The 15,233-nt window shown below is 41.0% G+C and overlaps 1 protein-coding gene across 2 annotated transcripts in view; it reads right to left on the bottom strand.

Annotated features, from left to right (window-relative positions):
• LRP1 (LDL receptor related protein 1) overlaps nucleotides 1–15,233 on the bottom strand; it is a 555,292-nt gene that overhangs the window by 184,988 nt on the left and 355,071 nt on the right. For both annotated transcript variants that reach the window (XM_082246010.1, XM_082246011.1), the window contains exons 26-30: nucleotides 8,796–8,960; nucleotides 5,499–5,743; nucleotides 4,954–5,085; nucleotides 539–766; nucleotides 239–413 (exon numbers count right to left, since the gene is read on the bottom strand). In XM_082246010.1, coding sequence (XP_082102136.1) covers nucleotides 239–413; nucleotides 539–766; nucleotides 4,954–5,085; nucleotides 5,499–5,743; nucleotides 8,796–8,960 — 945 coding nt within the window. The remainder of the gene's footprint in view (nucleotides 1–238; nucleotides 414–538; nucleotides 767–4,953; nucleotides 5,086–5,498; nucleotides 5,744–8,795; nucleotides 8,961–15,233) is intronic.

Here is a 15,233-nt window from a genome sequence, read left to right as displayed (position 1 = left end):
ACCTGGGGGACCCCAAGAAATTCCCCTAATTTTCAGGGATTTACTCTCATTTGCGGTTTTAATTATGGGACAGAAAGTGAAGGTAAACCTCCCGAATAGGACACAGATAGCAAAAAAAAAAAAAAAATCTGACAGCGGTTAAAACCCTACCCCACTTTATTCAAAATGAAAAAATAAAATTTTGTCTAATAGTTCTACTTTAATGGATGGTTATAAGCAATAAGAAAAAAAAGCATACCCTTCAAGTGGATTAACTACAAGGCAGTGCGGTTTATCTAAACCCTGAATGACTGCGTTTTTGAATGATCCATCCAAACGAGCCACATTGATTTGCTTCTTATTGGCATCATAGCTTGTCCAGTAGAGATTACGAGACACCCAGTCAACAGCCAGTCCATGGGCGTTAGGCAGATCTGAAAGCATCATTCAAATGATAGTGTTTGTTTTTTGCGAGCATGTACTTTGGCATTACATATATTCAATGTACAGCACCATACAACTATCAAATTAACATTTAAACAAGGCCTGAAGCCCTTACCAGCAGACACAACAGTCTCCACGCCTGTACCATTGATAAAAGCCCTCTTGATGGTCTGAGTACGGACATCTGACCAGTAGATACGTTGTTCAAGAGCATCATAATCCACAACAGTGACATTGTCAATATCCGGGACAGTAAAAGAAATGATGTAGTTGTAATATGGGTTGTCAATATCCACCCCTCGGATTTCCATCTGGCGAGCATACAACAGGAACCTCCTAGACTCTGAAAGATTTAGAAAAAATATCATGCACACATTTCTATACAGGACCATCAACTTCTGCTGGTGAATTCTGCTAAACAATTTAAGCAGAAGATGAATTACAATGCTGATAAGAAATTGATACTTTCAAAATATTCTACCTGCAACTTTTTGGAAAACATTGTCCAAAAGAAACAAGTCTAAAATAGCTTAGGGCAAAAAGGTGGTAGTGCTATGGTCAAAATGCAAGTTATTATGAAATCCCAACTAAAGTTACCTTTAAGAAAGGGTCCTTCTCTATAGCTAAATGCTGGGAACAGGCTCATTTTTTTCCTAGTTTCAGTGAAACAAACAGTAATGCTTTTATAGGTTGCTGTTTGGCTACACTAAGTTGATTCATTTTCTCTCTATGTGGAAGCAGTGGTCTCTCTGCATCAATCCAACTTACTTCCTCCTGAGCCAGAATTAGAGCTGCAAACATGCTTTGATGTCTGGAAAACTCTAGCACTGACTAAATGGGAATGTGCCAGACTGCTACAGAGAACCCCACTCTTTCTACACAGTTGCTTCTGCAGCTGGATGCTGAGGGACAAACTGATTTCTTCCTGAATCAACATAAGTCCTGTTTGTTTGTTTGTTTGTTTTGTGCGACCCTGTCGCTTACCAAATTAAATAAATCAAAACCTATACTGCAAAAGATGAAGCTGAAGAATCCTTGAAGTTGGACACCATGTTGAAATTTTGCTCTCTGCCCTGTAAGGACAAAGGTTGGCAGGAGGAACCACAGTAGCCAACAAGGGGCATGCTATCACACCCAGTGCTGTTGAATAGTATGGGTGCTCAAAGCTCTCCAAATGTTAGCACTACAATTTTGTACATTGTGAAAGATAAGGTTACGCTGAGTAAATAGATACCCAACATATTATGCTTTAAAATTGCGCATACCTGTGGAATGGCAACAAACAAAGGAACTTAAAAATCTCCATAGGCGATGATTTAAAACGTTTTAACGGTTACCTGTTTAGAGTTAGAGAGAAGGTCTTGTGCAATTATTGCTCTCGCTCTAACTGTCGTGACAATACCTCACATGTGTGGTTTGAACACCTTTTACATATGCGGGCACGACTTAGGTGTGCGTTCACGTCTGCACGCGAGCACGGATCACTTTACATTTTTTTTCTTATTTATTTTGTTTAAAAAAAAGATTTTGATCACTTTTATTGCTCTCACAAGGAATGTAAACATCCCTTGTGACAGTAAAAGGCAGTGACAGGTACACTTTATGGAGGGATCTGGGGTCTGCATTTAAAAGCAATCTCAAAACGCCAACTTAGGCTGTTTTGAATACTGTAATTGTTTTTTAAATCTGGCGCCTTTAAGGTTTCAGTAACTGGAAGTGATATCATGACATCGCTTCCGGGTTTCTACATCGAAGACCCGATCAAAGCCAAATCCGCCTTTGTTCGGGTCTTCAGCCAGCTGGCAGACGTCCTGGCTGGTCACTCGCAAGCCGCGGAAGGTGGCGGATGGGGTCCCCTCCCGTTCTTTGATATAACAACCGAGCGGCTACCTAGCAGGCATCACCCTGGTACACCCCCTTAAAGCAGAGGCCACATATTTGCGTTCTGTCAGCGCGAAGGGGTTAAGATGGCTGACACTTTGAATTCTTTGTTCCTTTTTCAAATACTTTATTTAGAAAGTCAGGAACAGTGGAAAAAAACAACGGCATAGTAAACAGACATTGGCATTACACAGTGCTGAATTATTTGTTCTTAATGTTTACCCATAGCCAAAAAAAATTTTTTAGTATAGATAAGAGTAGCAAATTCTTATAAACTCTGTCAATTTACTTTTTGCTTAGTCCATTGGTAAGATTCCCCCCTACTTTCTATTCTGAAAAAGCAGAAGGAAGGAAGAGAAAAATCTCTCCAAAAGAAGGGGAAAAAAAAAACGACTTTTAGACAGCTGTCCCTTTTTTTCTTCTCAACTCCAGTAAAAAGTTGGATTTCTCATTATTTTTAATGCTGGAGCCAACAGTCACCAGAACAAGAAGTAAAAAAGGAAATCGCAAACTTACACACACAGCGCTTAAAACTTACAGGGGATATTACAAACAACATTCAGGTAGAGATTCATGCTAAAGCTCTATTGAACTCTGTTACATTTTTACTATAATGGAGTCAGGCTGCATATACAGTAATAAATACGCCTTTGGTTTTATCTTTTTTTTTTTTTTTTAATCTACAAAGTGCTGCCTAAAGGGTTCAAATACCCTGTGCTGACAGCACAATGAGAGACGGACTACTGCTGTCACATAAAAGCAGTGGCACAGGTCTCTGTCACACCTACCTTAACATTACTCTAATAAACAGCTCTACTCAGGAAGCAAGAATAATGTTGATTAGAGCAGTTTCAATTGGGGTATGCTAGACTTCAGGAGAACTTGAGTGAGTTGCGGCCTGGCTCTTCTATGTGCTGACAGCACAGGCGTTTTTAACCCTTGCTGCAGCACTTAGATGATATAAAGGGTGCATATTCATTACCGCATATCCAGAAAAATGTTGAGTTAATTTTGGTTTCAAATAGATTTGTATTTATAAACCGCATAATTTCTGAAAAAGATAATTTAATTTAACCATTTTACCTTGCCTTACAATAGAGGTGCATATATAATAGTATCACAAACAAGATATACTACAACGCACTAGCAGCGCTAAGAACATAAAAAAGTATAAATGCAGGCCACTGGGATAAAGTCCATGTGCTCATATGATCATGCAATGTGCCCAGGATATTCTCTCCTGACAATCCAAGGTCGTGAGTATGTTGGTGAATACACCGGACCCTCCACCGCACCAATGTGCTCCCCCAAATCAGAAACACTCACCAGAAATCTGGTCAACAAGCGCCTGTAACATCAGCCTATCACAGGCTTAGAAACAATCTCCTCAGGAATTAACCAGGAGTGCCGGCACTTGAACCGTCTCAATCGGATCAATTCTTGTGGTATACCCACAGGAGGTTCCAATCAAACAGGGGTGGTACATGTGGAAATAATAACTCACATAGGGCAATATTGCATGGCTAAAAACACCGCTTTATTATCCAAAAGAATACCCCCCAGTAGCTGATGCACTTACAGAATAACAGAACAAAGCAAGCTTGTACAGCATCGGACGCCGGTCTGCCTCGTGACCGCGTGACCACGCCCTGACGCGTTTCGTTAGCAAGTAACTTCAACAGACGCCCTCTGTTGAAGTTACTTGCTAACGAAATGCGTCAGGGCGTGGTCACGCGGTCACGAGGCAGACCGGCGTCCGATGCTGTACCCGAGGCTCGCCATCGCTTGGTACCAGCGGCGAACTGCTACTACGGGGACCGGCCTCTGCACGCAGGTTATGCCTCATCTTTTATGACAAGCTTGCTTTGTTCTGTTATTCTGTAAGTGCATCAGCTACTGGGGGTATTCTTTTGGATAATAAAGCGGTGTTTTTAGCCATGCAATATTGCCCTATGTGAGTTATTATTTCCACATGTACCACCCCTGTTTGATTGGAACCTCCTGTGGGTATACCACAAAAATTGATCCGATTGAGACGGTTCAAGTGCCGGCGCTCCTGGTTAATTCCTGAGGAGATCGTTTCTAAGCTTGTGATAGGCTGATGTTACAGGCGCTTGTTGACCAGATTTCTGGTGAGTGTTTCTGATTTGGGGGAGCACATTGGTGCGGTGGAGGGTCCGGTGTATTCACCAACATACTCACGACCTTGGATTGTCAGGAGAGAATATCCTGGGCACATTGCATGATCATATGAGCACATGGACTTTATCCCAGTGGACTGCATTTATACTTTTTTATGTTCTTAGCGCTGCTAGTGCGTTGTAGTATATCTTGTTTGTGATACTATTATATATGCACCTCTATTGTATGTCATTTTATTTATAGCAGCAGCTTTGTTAGATATATTGTTTGTATCAAGCATTCATATATCTTTTATATAATAGATTTTAAGGTACTTGTATTTTAGCGCCGGTTGAGCAGGTGTTTATAGTCCCTCGTAGTGCCCCGCCTACTTGCTCCTTTTTTGGATTTTACCTTGCCTACTTGCTGTAAAACCCGCAATGTAACACACTACGAAAAGAACATAACCCAGATGCCAGAGTATGAAGCTCCAATGTTTCTGCAGCATGTGGATCCATATAAACTTACCAAGGCAGGTCTTTTTGTCGGGGGAGAGTTTCATAAGATGTGGACATGCACAGGCGAATGTCTGGTTGTAGTTAATAAGGCACAAATGGCTGCAGGGCCCTCTCCCATCATTTTCCGCACATGGATTGGGCGCTAAAATAGAAGAAAAAAAGTCACATTTTCTGAAACAAATTCTATAGGGCAAGGATAAAATAAAAATCTGGAAAAACATCTATATGACCTCCCAAGTAAAGCATACGAAATTCCTCATGTTGGAGCTGCTAGGAATTTTCCTCCACTACATATCTTATCATATCAACTACTAGCACTGACTCTGTCAGTGCAGAATTTTATTCATGGTAATCAATTTGAAGTCTGTGGTACAACCATCAATGGGTTTATGCTGCCAATGTCACCCTTTCTTCAGAAGATTTATAGGAACTTGAGTTGGGTGATTATTTATCCTCCTAGTCAAGCACCGAATCAGACACACAACAGAACAGCCCCAGCATGCTGAAGTACACTATTATGTAATATGTATTCTGAAAAACAATGTATGAGTTTACCTAGTGGCTGACGGGATGGATGATAAACCTGAAGATCAAAGGGCTGAGTGTTTGTGCGCTGTACAATGGTCACATTCTGGCCAGTCCACTTGTTTGCCTTTGCCAAGGTGTTAGTCCGCCAATCTGTCCAGTACACCTCTCCGCCATACAGTGTGACAGCAAAAGGATGTGACAGATACTCATGGCCTTTCAGTACTTCAATGTGTCCACTGCCATCATACTTCGCTGAGTAAATTGCATCTGATCTAAAGAGTAAAAAGAGCTATAACAATGTATCACGCTTAGAACACACAAATCAAACTTTCATCCTCAGTTCAACATTTCCCACAATAGTAAAGTTCTTAAAAAATGTGCATACATATATCCAGCCATTCCTTTGATTACCATATATGTTAAGGTAAAAAATGACAAAGCATTCATTACACAAATGTAATGTAATCACTTAATGTAACTGTGAATTTGATTCCTCCTGTATTGAATTGTATTGTAACTGTACTGTCTGCCCTCATGTAAAGAGCTGCGCAAACTGTTGGCACTATATAAATCCTGAATAATAATAATAATAATATTCTAAAAATGCAGCCATTCAATATTAATGTAGACTAGAAAAGCTATACTAATAAACATTTTTGAAATTGTTGAGAGGTTTTGTACCATACTAATATACACAAGGAAAAGCAAGATATTAAAAATGTGCACATAAATTAAAGTGAACCTGTGGTCAGGCTTCGGGCAGTCAAGTATTTACACATTCTTAACAAGCAGTAAGTAGGCTCAAAAGTGTATTTATACTAAAAACTTAAGTTCTAAACAGAATGGGGAATGTTTAGAACCCTTGGCAGGATTTACTGCTATCTAGAGCTCTGAGCTCTGTTAGAGAGACTTTGACTCACTGCAGAAATTCTGCAATAGAAAAACAGACAATAAAAAGCTGGCAGAGGTTATAGCATTCCTTTACATTTTACTTCTGTCTCTGTTGGCATTATTAAGATTATCCCTTACTTCTTATCCTGGTGACAACCTTTTTTTTTAACAGACAGGAAGTGAAGAAACCTCGCTAGCCAAGCCTACAAAAGAAGAAAAATCTGGCAAAAGTTCCACTCTTCCCCTGCTGTGTCCAAAACAAAAAACAAAAAGGTATATATACACTTTAAAACAGCCCTTGCTGACCTCTGTAGTTACAGGCATTGTAGAGCAGTTCATCCCCAGAATTTATAACATAGGCACATAGGTAGTTTGATTCTGGTCAGTTTCTCGTTCACATTTTCTGTTTCAATCAAGTTACAGAAGTCGAAACCTAAACGCAACTATTATTGTGATACAGGATTCATATATCGCCAACAGTTTGCGGAGCGCCTTACAATATAAAGGGAGACAATACACCAACAATACAATTCAAAACAAGAGGGTTAGAAGGGCCCTGCTTCTGCGAGCTTACAATCTAAGAGGGAGGGGATGGTGAAACAAAAGGTAGTGACTGTGAGGGATGAACTGATGAGGGAAGTATAAGATTTGGTTGTTAGGTGTAGGCAGGATAGGTCTCCCTAAAGAGACGAGTTTTCAGGGATCACCTAAAAGTGGACAGAGTAGGAGATAACTAGAAAGATTGGGGTAGTGAGTTTCAGAAGTTGGGAGAGGCTCTAAAGGAGTCTTGAAGTCCAGCATGGGAGGAGGAGACAAGGGAGCTAGAGAGAAGAAGGTCATGGGAGGAGTGGTGAGAACGGTTTGGGTGATATTTGGAGATAAGATTGGTGATGTAGCTTGGGGCAGAATTGTAAATAGCTTTGTATGTTAGTGTCTGGAATTGTATTCGTAGGGCTATGGGAAGCCAGTGGAGGGATTGGCAGAGAGGAGTGGCGGACACTGAATGGTTGGTAAGGTGGATGAGTCTGGCAGCGGCATTCATGATTGACTGAAGAGGGGATAGCTTGCTGAGAGGTAGTCCAGTGAGGAGGGAGTTACAATAGTCAAGGTGAGCGATAACAAGGGAGTGAATAAGTTGCTTAGTGGTGTCAATGGTTAGAAAGGGGCATATTTTGGAGATGTTTCGGAGGTGAAATCTACACAATTTGGACAGTTATTGGATTTGGGGCTGAAAGAACAGTTCAGAGTCCAGGATTACACCTAGTACCCTGGCATGAGGGTAAGGACTGATGGTTTTATTATTGATCTTGATGGAGAAGTCGGGGGGGAGGGGCTGGAGGAAAAATTATGAGCTTTATGAGCTCAGTTTTAGAAAGACTGAGTTTGAGGAGGTAGATAAAGGTAGTACTGGAGGCCATGGGAGTTTTCTAACAGTGAGAAGTGAGGAGTTGTAAATAGAGAAGAGAAGAGGTTTGAGGACAGAACCTTGAGGTACCCCTACAGAAAGAGGAAGTGAAGAGGAAGAAACAGAGTTATAAGTCACACTGAAGGAGCACTATGTTAGGTAGGAGGAGAGCGAGGAAAGAGCAGAGACTTGAAGGCCAAGAGAGTGAAGTTTTTTAAAGGAGGAGGGGATGGTCAACAGTATCAAAGGCTGAAGAGAAGTTGAGTAGTAAGAGTATGGAGTAGTGGCAATTGGTTTTAGCAGTTAGTAGGTCATTAGTGAGCTTCAGTAGGGCAGTTTCTGTGTGTAGCAAGCCAAAGCCGGACTTTAATGGGTCAAGAAGATTGTTGTCAGTGAGGTAGGAGCCAAGACTGTTGTAGACTAAGCGTTCTAAACATTTTGATTGCGGACAGATCGGGTCACCACCTGATATTTTTGACACTTGAGGGGACCAGTGACATTACTACAGTAATCAGTGCTAAAAATAAAAAGAAAGAATCTTAGCCAAAGGGAAAAGGCCTTACAACCTTTCCTATCCACCTACTTCTAACCATCATCCCACTCATCAGTAACAATAGCTACAATCCTGGGCCCAGGCTTACAGACATCCTCTTATTTCTACATTGTCTAGACAAGGCTAAAAGTAGTAGAAAGAACTTAGAAAAAAACATGAGGTAAACAACAGTTCACTTATTGTTCATTTCTAAATTATGAGGAAATAGTATTTGGTCTCTCCCAAGGAGGGGGGCCCTGTCAGGTAGGCTGTATGGGGCGCTGTGATTTCTAACAGCAGCACTGTCTGAGGCTATGCATTTCACTGGGTATATGAGAGGATTTACAACCACTTTAATAAAAAGTGAACTGTCTCATAAAATAATATTTTTCAGTGAAGTCTACATTACAGCAATCTAAAGGTAAGTATATTTTCTGCTATGGATTTATCAAGCTTCACTATGCAAGTGAATGCTAGATAAGCATGGATGTTGTACCTGGCATCGATCCAAAGAATACGTTCTTCCAGATAGTCAACAGTGAGGCCATTAGGCCAACCTCCAGACCCAGTCTCCTTATGTATTGTCCTCCGACCCTCCCCACTCATGGATGCAGCTTCAATACGTGGCATGCTGGAGTCCCAGTCAGTCCAGAAGAGGATTCTATTAACAGAAAAAATACAATTTAGTGAACTAAAATTTCTAGATGCATACTAGTTCTAAACAATTACTACAAATGCTTGTAGTAATGACAAAACTGACCCAGACTGGGCCAATATTAGCAATTGTTAGACAATCCATCAGCTATTTTTTTCACTATAAAAATAAAAAAATGTATATTTTACCGTTCCCCTAAATTGTGGTTTTTTTTTTTTTTATTTAAATGGATAATTTATTTATATTTGGCATAATTAACATTTTTTTTTGTAAAGAATTAAGCATTTCTTGCATCTTTTCTGGACTCACTTGTCAGTCCTCTTTTCCTTTTAGCTTTTTTATTTTGAATCCGACGAACAGATTCTCATTGATATTTTATAAATATTTTATAATATATCAATTTGCAGAATGCTGCTATTGGTAAATCTACCCATGCAGTGGGGACCTCCCTCACTGCATGGGTAAAATGCTAATTTGGCTTGGATGGGGAAAGGAGGAGGCCTGAAGTGGGGCTTTAACATTCTTTCTGCATGTTAGTTGACAGGTAGCCCAAGCATAACATTTTGATTTGCAGGAGTGAATCAGCATAAAAAATTATGAATATTTTGGCACTTATTAAAATAATCATATATGGTTCATTCGTCACTATATGACCTTTTAGCAAAAAAAGGTAACAAACTAATTAGTAGTATCAATGATTATACCTTGTGTTGACTCGAATTGTACTTTTTCTTCTTGCTTCCTAGACAATAAATTGTTTGGCAGCTGCGGGTAAACAGTATCCTATAATTGTGGCCTGTCAGCCCACCAAGCATCCAGATAATTATCAGTCTTGCAGAGCATTTAGTATTTGTGTTTAAGCTTTAAAAATGAAATTTATTTTATTATGGTAGGTATAAGATTGTGCAGCAATGTGCACCAACCGTGCATACTTTTTACTACCTTTGCTGTGCCTAGCACATGTTTAGGAAGGGCAGCTTATTTTATAGAGGCTCCAGCCATGTCAGCGGATTTTGCCATGACAAATTATTCATTGCAATGGACAAATCACAGGGAGAATGTGAACCCCCCACTTGGTAATTTTCATCATTAAGCAAGGTGATAATCTCTTCTTTGGCTGGCATGAAATGAGAAGCCACTCTTTCCTTTAGTGGTCTCATGCTCTGAACACCACATAAACGCTTTCCCTAGTGACTATACATGCAGGCACAAGGGAAGTCAACATGGATATGCTGGACTGGGTTGGACAAAAACAAAAAGATCCTTTTTATTTTATGGACTTCTAGACACATCTAAAACACCTTACAATCCATTCTGGATTTTCGCAGTGGTCAACAATGAGTCCTTACACCTGCATTCAAGCATATTGAATATCCTTATGGTGGACACTAGTACACTAGTAAAGGCTTCCAGTCGACAGAACACAATAGTGATGTGGGAGGGATTCCCCCAACAACACAGTCAGAAATAAAGCGATTTTCCTTCCTGCAACCCGTGGCTGAGGGAAAGAAAATTGCATGGTCTATGGCTTGCTTTACTCTATTCAAAATGAAAAAAAAAAAAAAAAAAGTTTCCCCGTTAGTGACACTTTAAAGTTCAAAATGCTTATCTTTGGACTGGGTCATTAAAAATAGATGAGCAAGAATCAGATAAGCCAGTATTATGTATAAATATAACGACTAAACCAAAACTTTATAAACAAAAGGTCATTCTGAGTTCCATACAAATGGAACAGAAAAACATATTGTGCTTTCCTAAATCTGCTGAGCATTGCAAAATTAAGGGTGCATTTTGCAATTAGTTTCCATAAATGAACATTTAAACAAAAGAAACTTCAACTTTGGCATCATTCAGTCTTTTCCTGGATTCACTTTTACAACCAGTAAACAGAGTGAATAAGCACCTATTAACCGATACATGACCTTAGCATGTACATTAACGTTTTATATCCTTACCTGTAGTGAGGGTAGGTATTAGGTGAGTTAAGCTTTAATTCTGTAACTGGTGAATTACAGAGTATACTACTTTTTTAAATCTACATCATTTAAGCACACATTTGATCGACGGAGTTGGCTTTCTTTTTCTTGGATAGAGCATTCACACCTAATCCAAGTCTTTAAAACAATGAGACTTCTTTACTCAATGTAAAATATTTTTGCTGGACTCCATTGAGAGCCACAAGTCTTAAACCTTTGGGCTTTATTGCCATCTGTAGAAGGATTAGACATTAGCAAACAAAAAACTGTAGGCCAGCCCAGGATAACCCCTCCTACTACCAGCATGTTTAACGTACTGAGAGCATGATCATAAACAGAGGGGTGGGACCTGTGTCCCTTAGTGGGCTACAAAAAAAAAGGATTTTATGGTATATACAAAAATCTTTTTTTCACATCTATTGAGGGAAACAGGAAGCCTAAACCCTTCAGGACTTCCAAAAGCAGTCTGAGGGGTGGGCAATACAGCAAACAACCAAAAACAGGCCCCCAAAAATTAAAATTGGGGACTGCCCACAAATTAAAAGTGAAGCGTACATGACCTCATGCCCTATGCAGACATCAAACAAGGCTGCAATGTGCTGGCATAAATGTAGAGAACACGTTTAGAAACTTCTACCAAATTTCAGAAAATCTGGGAAACCGTTGTTTGATCTGGAAAAGTCAAAGAATCACTCACAGTTCTTGAATGACGGTCTGTCTGCGCCACCTAGAGTACCTAGATTAAGAAGTCAGAAACTTTACAGGGTCCATCCAGAATAACAAAAATGGAATCCTTTTTCTTGAAAGAAGCAGTGGTTGAAAGATAGGATTTGCAAAGACCAAACCACATCTAGACCATAGAGGGTAATCCTTTAGGTGAAGTGCAGCTAGACAGCAGGATGGAAGAACATGTTCTGGTTGAGGTCAAAAGCAGAAACTACCTTATACAAGAAGGAAGTCCTGGGCCTTAACACCCCCTTACCCCTATGTAGAAGCAGAAATGAAGGATAAGGCAACCAATTAAGAAACTTAGCTTATAAAGCTGATGGCTACAAGAAACACCACCTTGTGGGTGAAAAAAAGAGAGAAATGTATATAAGGAATTCAAATAGTAGTTTCTGAAGTGGCAAGAAAACCAGGCTTAGATCTCAGAAAGTCATAAGGGCACAGATGAGAGGAATCACATGGAAGACCACCTACACAAGGATCTTAATAAAAAAAAAATAGGGCTAAGTTCAAATTATTGCAAGTCAGGAATGCCCACACAATCACACGCCTTCCTGACAGGTAAGAGAAATATGCTGCTCTGGGGGAGCCATTAACCCTAGGCATCTGAGAAACAACCGCTTTTTTGCATATACAAAACCGTATGGTGCTGGAGCAACATGCTGTTCTGTGCAGCATGATTTAAAAAAACAAAAAAAAGGATCGGAGACGTATTTTTCCATGTTTCTGCAGGAAGGGCAGCTCACTGAAATGAATGGGCTGCCCTACAAGCAGAATGCCAGCTCATATGTCTGAACCAAGACTATGGGGCCATCTGTCTCTGAAACAGGATAGAAAGGGCAGAAACCTAACCCTTGCCAGCACTGACAGCCAAACACTGGTTCAGACCCAGCTGAATGAAAGAGAGTTATTACAATAAAAAGGTTCTTGGGGTGGAAGTCTAAAGACAAGTGAACTATGCCTTTCATGTTTGAGGACCTAATGATAAACCCTGCGAGATGTAGACTTCCAAGCCTATAACATCTTAGGAATCACAGACTCCAAGATGTCTTTGTTTCCTAAAACCTGGGTTTTGACAGCCATGCCATTAGTTAGCGACAGGATAGCAAATCAGCCCTAGGGACAGAAGATACTGATGATCCAATAGAGCATCTGCCAATTGTCTATGCCTAAGATTGTACACAGCTGACAAGGCTGGAAGTTTTGCCCAGGGCAGGATCAGATCTATCTCTCTTGTCATATCAAGACTTCTGGCTCCTCCCTGATAATTGAGGTATGCCATGGTCGCCGAGCTGCCTGAGCCTGGATCAGATCACCCTCCATTATAATGGTCCAACACTACAGAGACAGCCAAACAGCATGAAGTTCCAGGATGTTGTTAGGGGGATGAGATTTCCTTGACAACCAAGTCCCCTGACAGGGTGCCAAGGACTCCTCCTCAGCCCGTCGGTTGTGTCAAATCAGGTACAGAATCTGCAAAAGAGGGCAATGGGAAAATATTTGTGACATTTGCAATCATGGTCATCAAATAGCTAGCCAATTAGGCTAAAAAAACCTTTTATTACTACGGTAAAATCCTCAGCTAAAAGAAGAGAGGGCCCTGGCCCATTATGCATTAAAAGAGGTATCCTAGGACAAAACAGACACTAGGATTAAAGGAGAACATTGTTCCAGGCTGCAGATATCTGCACCATTGGAAGGTGTATTGCTTGGAGCCATTAGTAGAATATGAGCTTGGGACACCAGATACAGCAGAATGTCTCTCCCATGCTTAGGTTCAGACATGCTGGGGCTGGGTGGCAGAAAAGCAACATGTTAGCTCAGGGTAACAGGCATGACCTCAGGTACTCCTTAAAACAAGGACAGCTGTCAAAGGCGAGGGTCCAATGCTGTGAGATGACCAAAGGAAGGCAGCAGAAATAGATCAAAGACTGAAGAACAACATGGCTCTTTTCAAGCAGGAGCAGAAGTGGAGAGATGCTCCCTCAATGCTGTATGGCAGGGAAGAGTGTGGAGTATGCATGACACTTCACCCAGTAGATGACCTAAGCGATCAGGCCCACAAGGTTTCCATGGAAAGAAAAGGAAATAAGGGCACCCAGCAAACGGAGTCTTCAGAGAAAGGGCAAACACTAAGGGCTCTTTCACACGGGCGATCCGATCAGATCCGCCTGTCAGTTTTTTAGGGGGATCTGATCGGATCCTCCATGCAGCTCTAAGGGGCAGCGGATGTCAGCTGACACCTCCACTGACACCCGCTGCCATCTGTATCCGATCCTGTCCGTGAAATCTGGACGAATGGAAACCCTTTTTTTCCATCCGTTCAGGGATCGGATCGGATAAGAAAGGACAGGCGGTCTGCTCTCATCCGATCCCCCATAGAGAGCAGCGGGAGCTGTGACACCTCCCTCTCCGCACGGCAAGCGGAGATGGAGCTGTCACCCGCTGGCTCAGCGGGGATCGGCGGATTGATCCCCGCTGAGCAGCACGGATCCGCCTACGGAGGCGGACCGTGTGAAAGAGCCCTAAGGAAATGCCAGCAGCTCTGGATCTAAAGTGTTCCGCTGATAACTTTTACCTGCATACCAGAATCTGGAAAGCACCCTATGATGAACCAAGTGCTTGAAGGTCCTTTTCAATGTAATCCCTGCACATCCAGTTAAGTGGGTTCCAAACACAGTACTCCGAAAGCCAGCAGCATGTAGAAAATAGTCTTAATTGAAGAAATAAAATTGAAGAAAGAAAAAAAAAAAAAAAGCGATGATGGAAGAAAGGCAAAAAAAGTAGAGTTGTAGAAAAGAGGTCTATCCCCCTAGGACACTAGCAAAAAACGGAGGGTGCTAATAGTAGGAAGGGTTATCCTACACTGGCCTACAGTTTTTTTTGTTTGCCAGTGTCCAATCCTTCTGTAAACAGCAGTATAACTGAAAGGTTTAAGAATTCTTGTGTCCATCAATGGACAAGAAAGAAATCCATTTATTGGAGAAAGAAAACAAAAATCATTGCAGAAGGACCAGTTATTCTCATACGCCTTTTATAGCAGGCTCCTAATAAGTCTATCATACAGTGAAAAAAAAATGTACAATTTACAAAAACCATGTAAAGTGGAGCATTTGTATTACAATTAAAGTGGTAAATAAATGTTTTATTGCTACAGTTTGGAAGAACTTATCCCTTGTAGAAAGGCTGCCCCCTAACTGCAAGGATTAATTACCTGTTTAGGTCTATGGAACTTGTTAAAGTACAATTATTTATCTGATTCTTGATGCTGCTAGACCAGTCCTGCAGCCTTTTCTCCCCCATACTTCAGCAGTCCAAAGATCCTGATGTCATCAAGACAAATGCAATCCTACACTGGATTTGATGACACCGAGGGAAAGCCTACCACTGTGGAGCAGAGGATCAGGAAAGTAAAAGATTCTACTCTCCCCCTAGAGTAAACAAGCAATTAACTCCTGCAGTGTTAGCGCAGCCCCACTGCAAGGGATAATTTTAAAGTTTCCCACAATTGGGCTTTAAAACATGGCCCCTTTCATAATCCATGTTTATTTAAGCATAGATCCCTTTCATCGTCACT

Source organism: Pelophylax lessonae (genome assembly GCF_965119305.1).
Source record: "Pelophylax lessonae genome assembly, chromosome: 2".
Classification (NCBI taxonomy): domain Eukaryota; kingdom Metazoa; phylum Chordata; class Amphibia; order Anura; family Ranidae; genus Pelophylax; species Pelophylax lessonae.
This window is presented reverse-complemented; position numbering and strand designations above follow the sequence as displayed.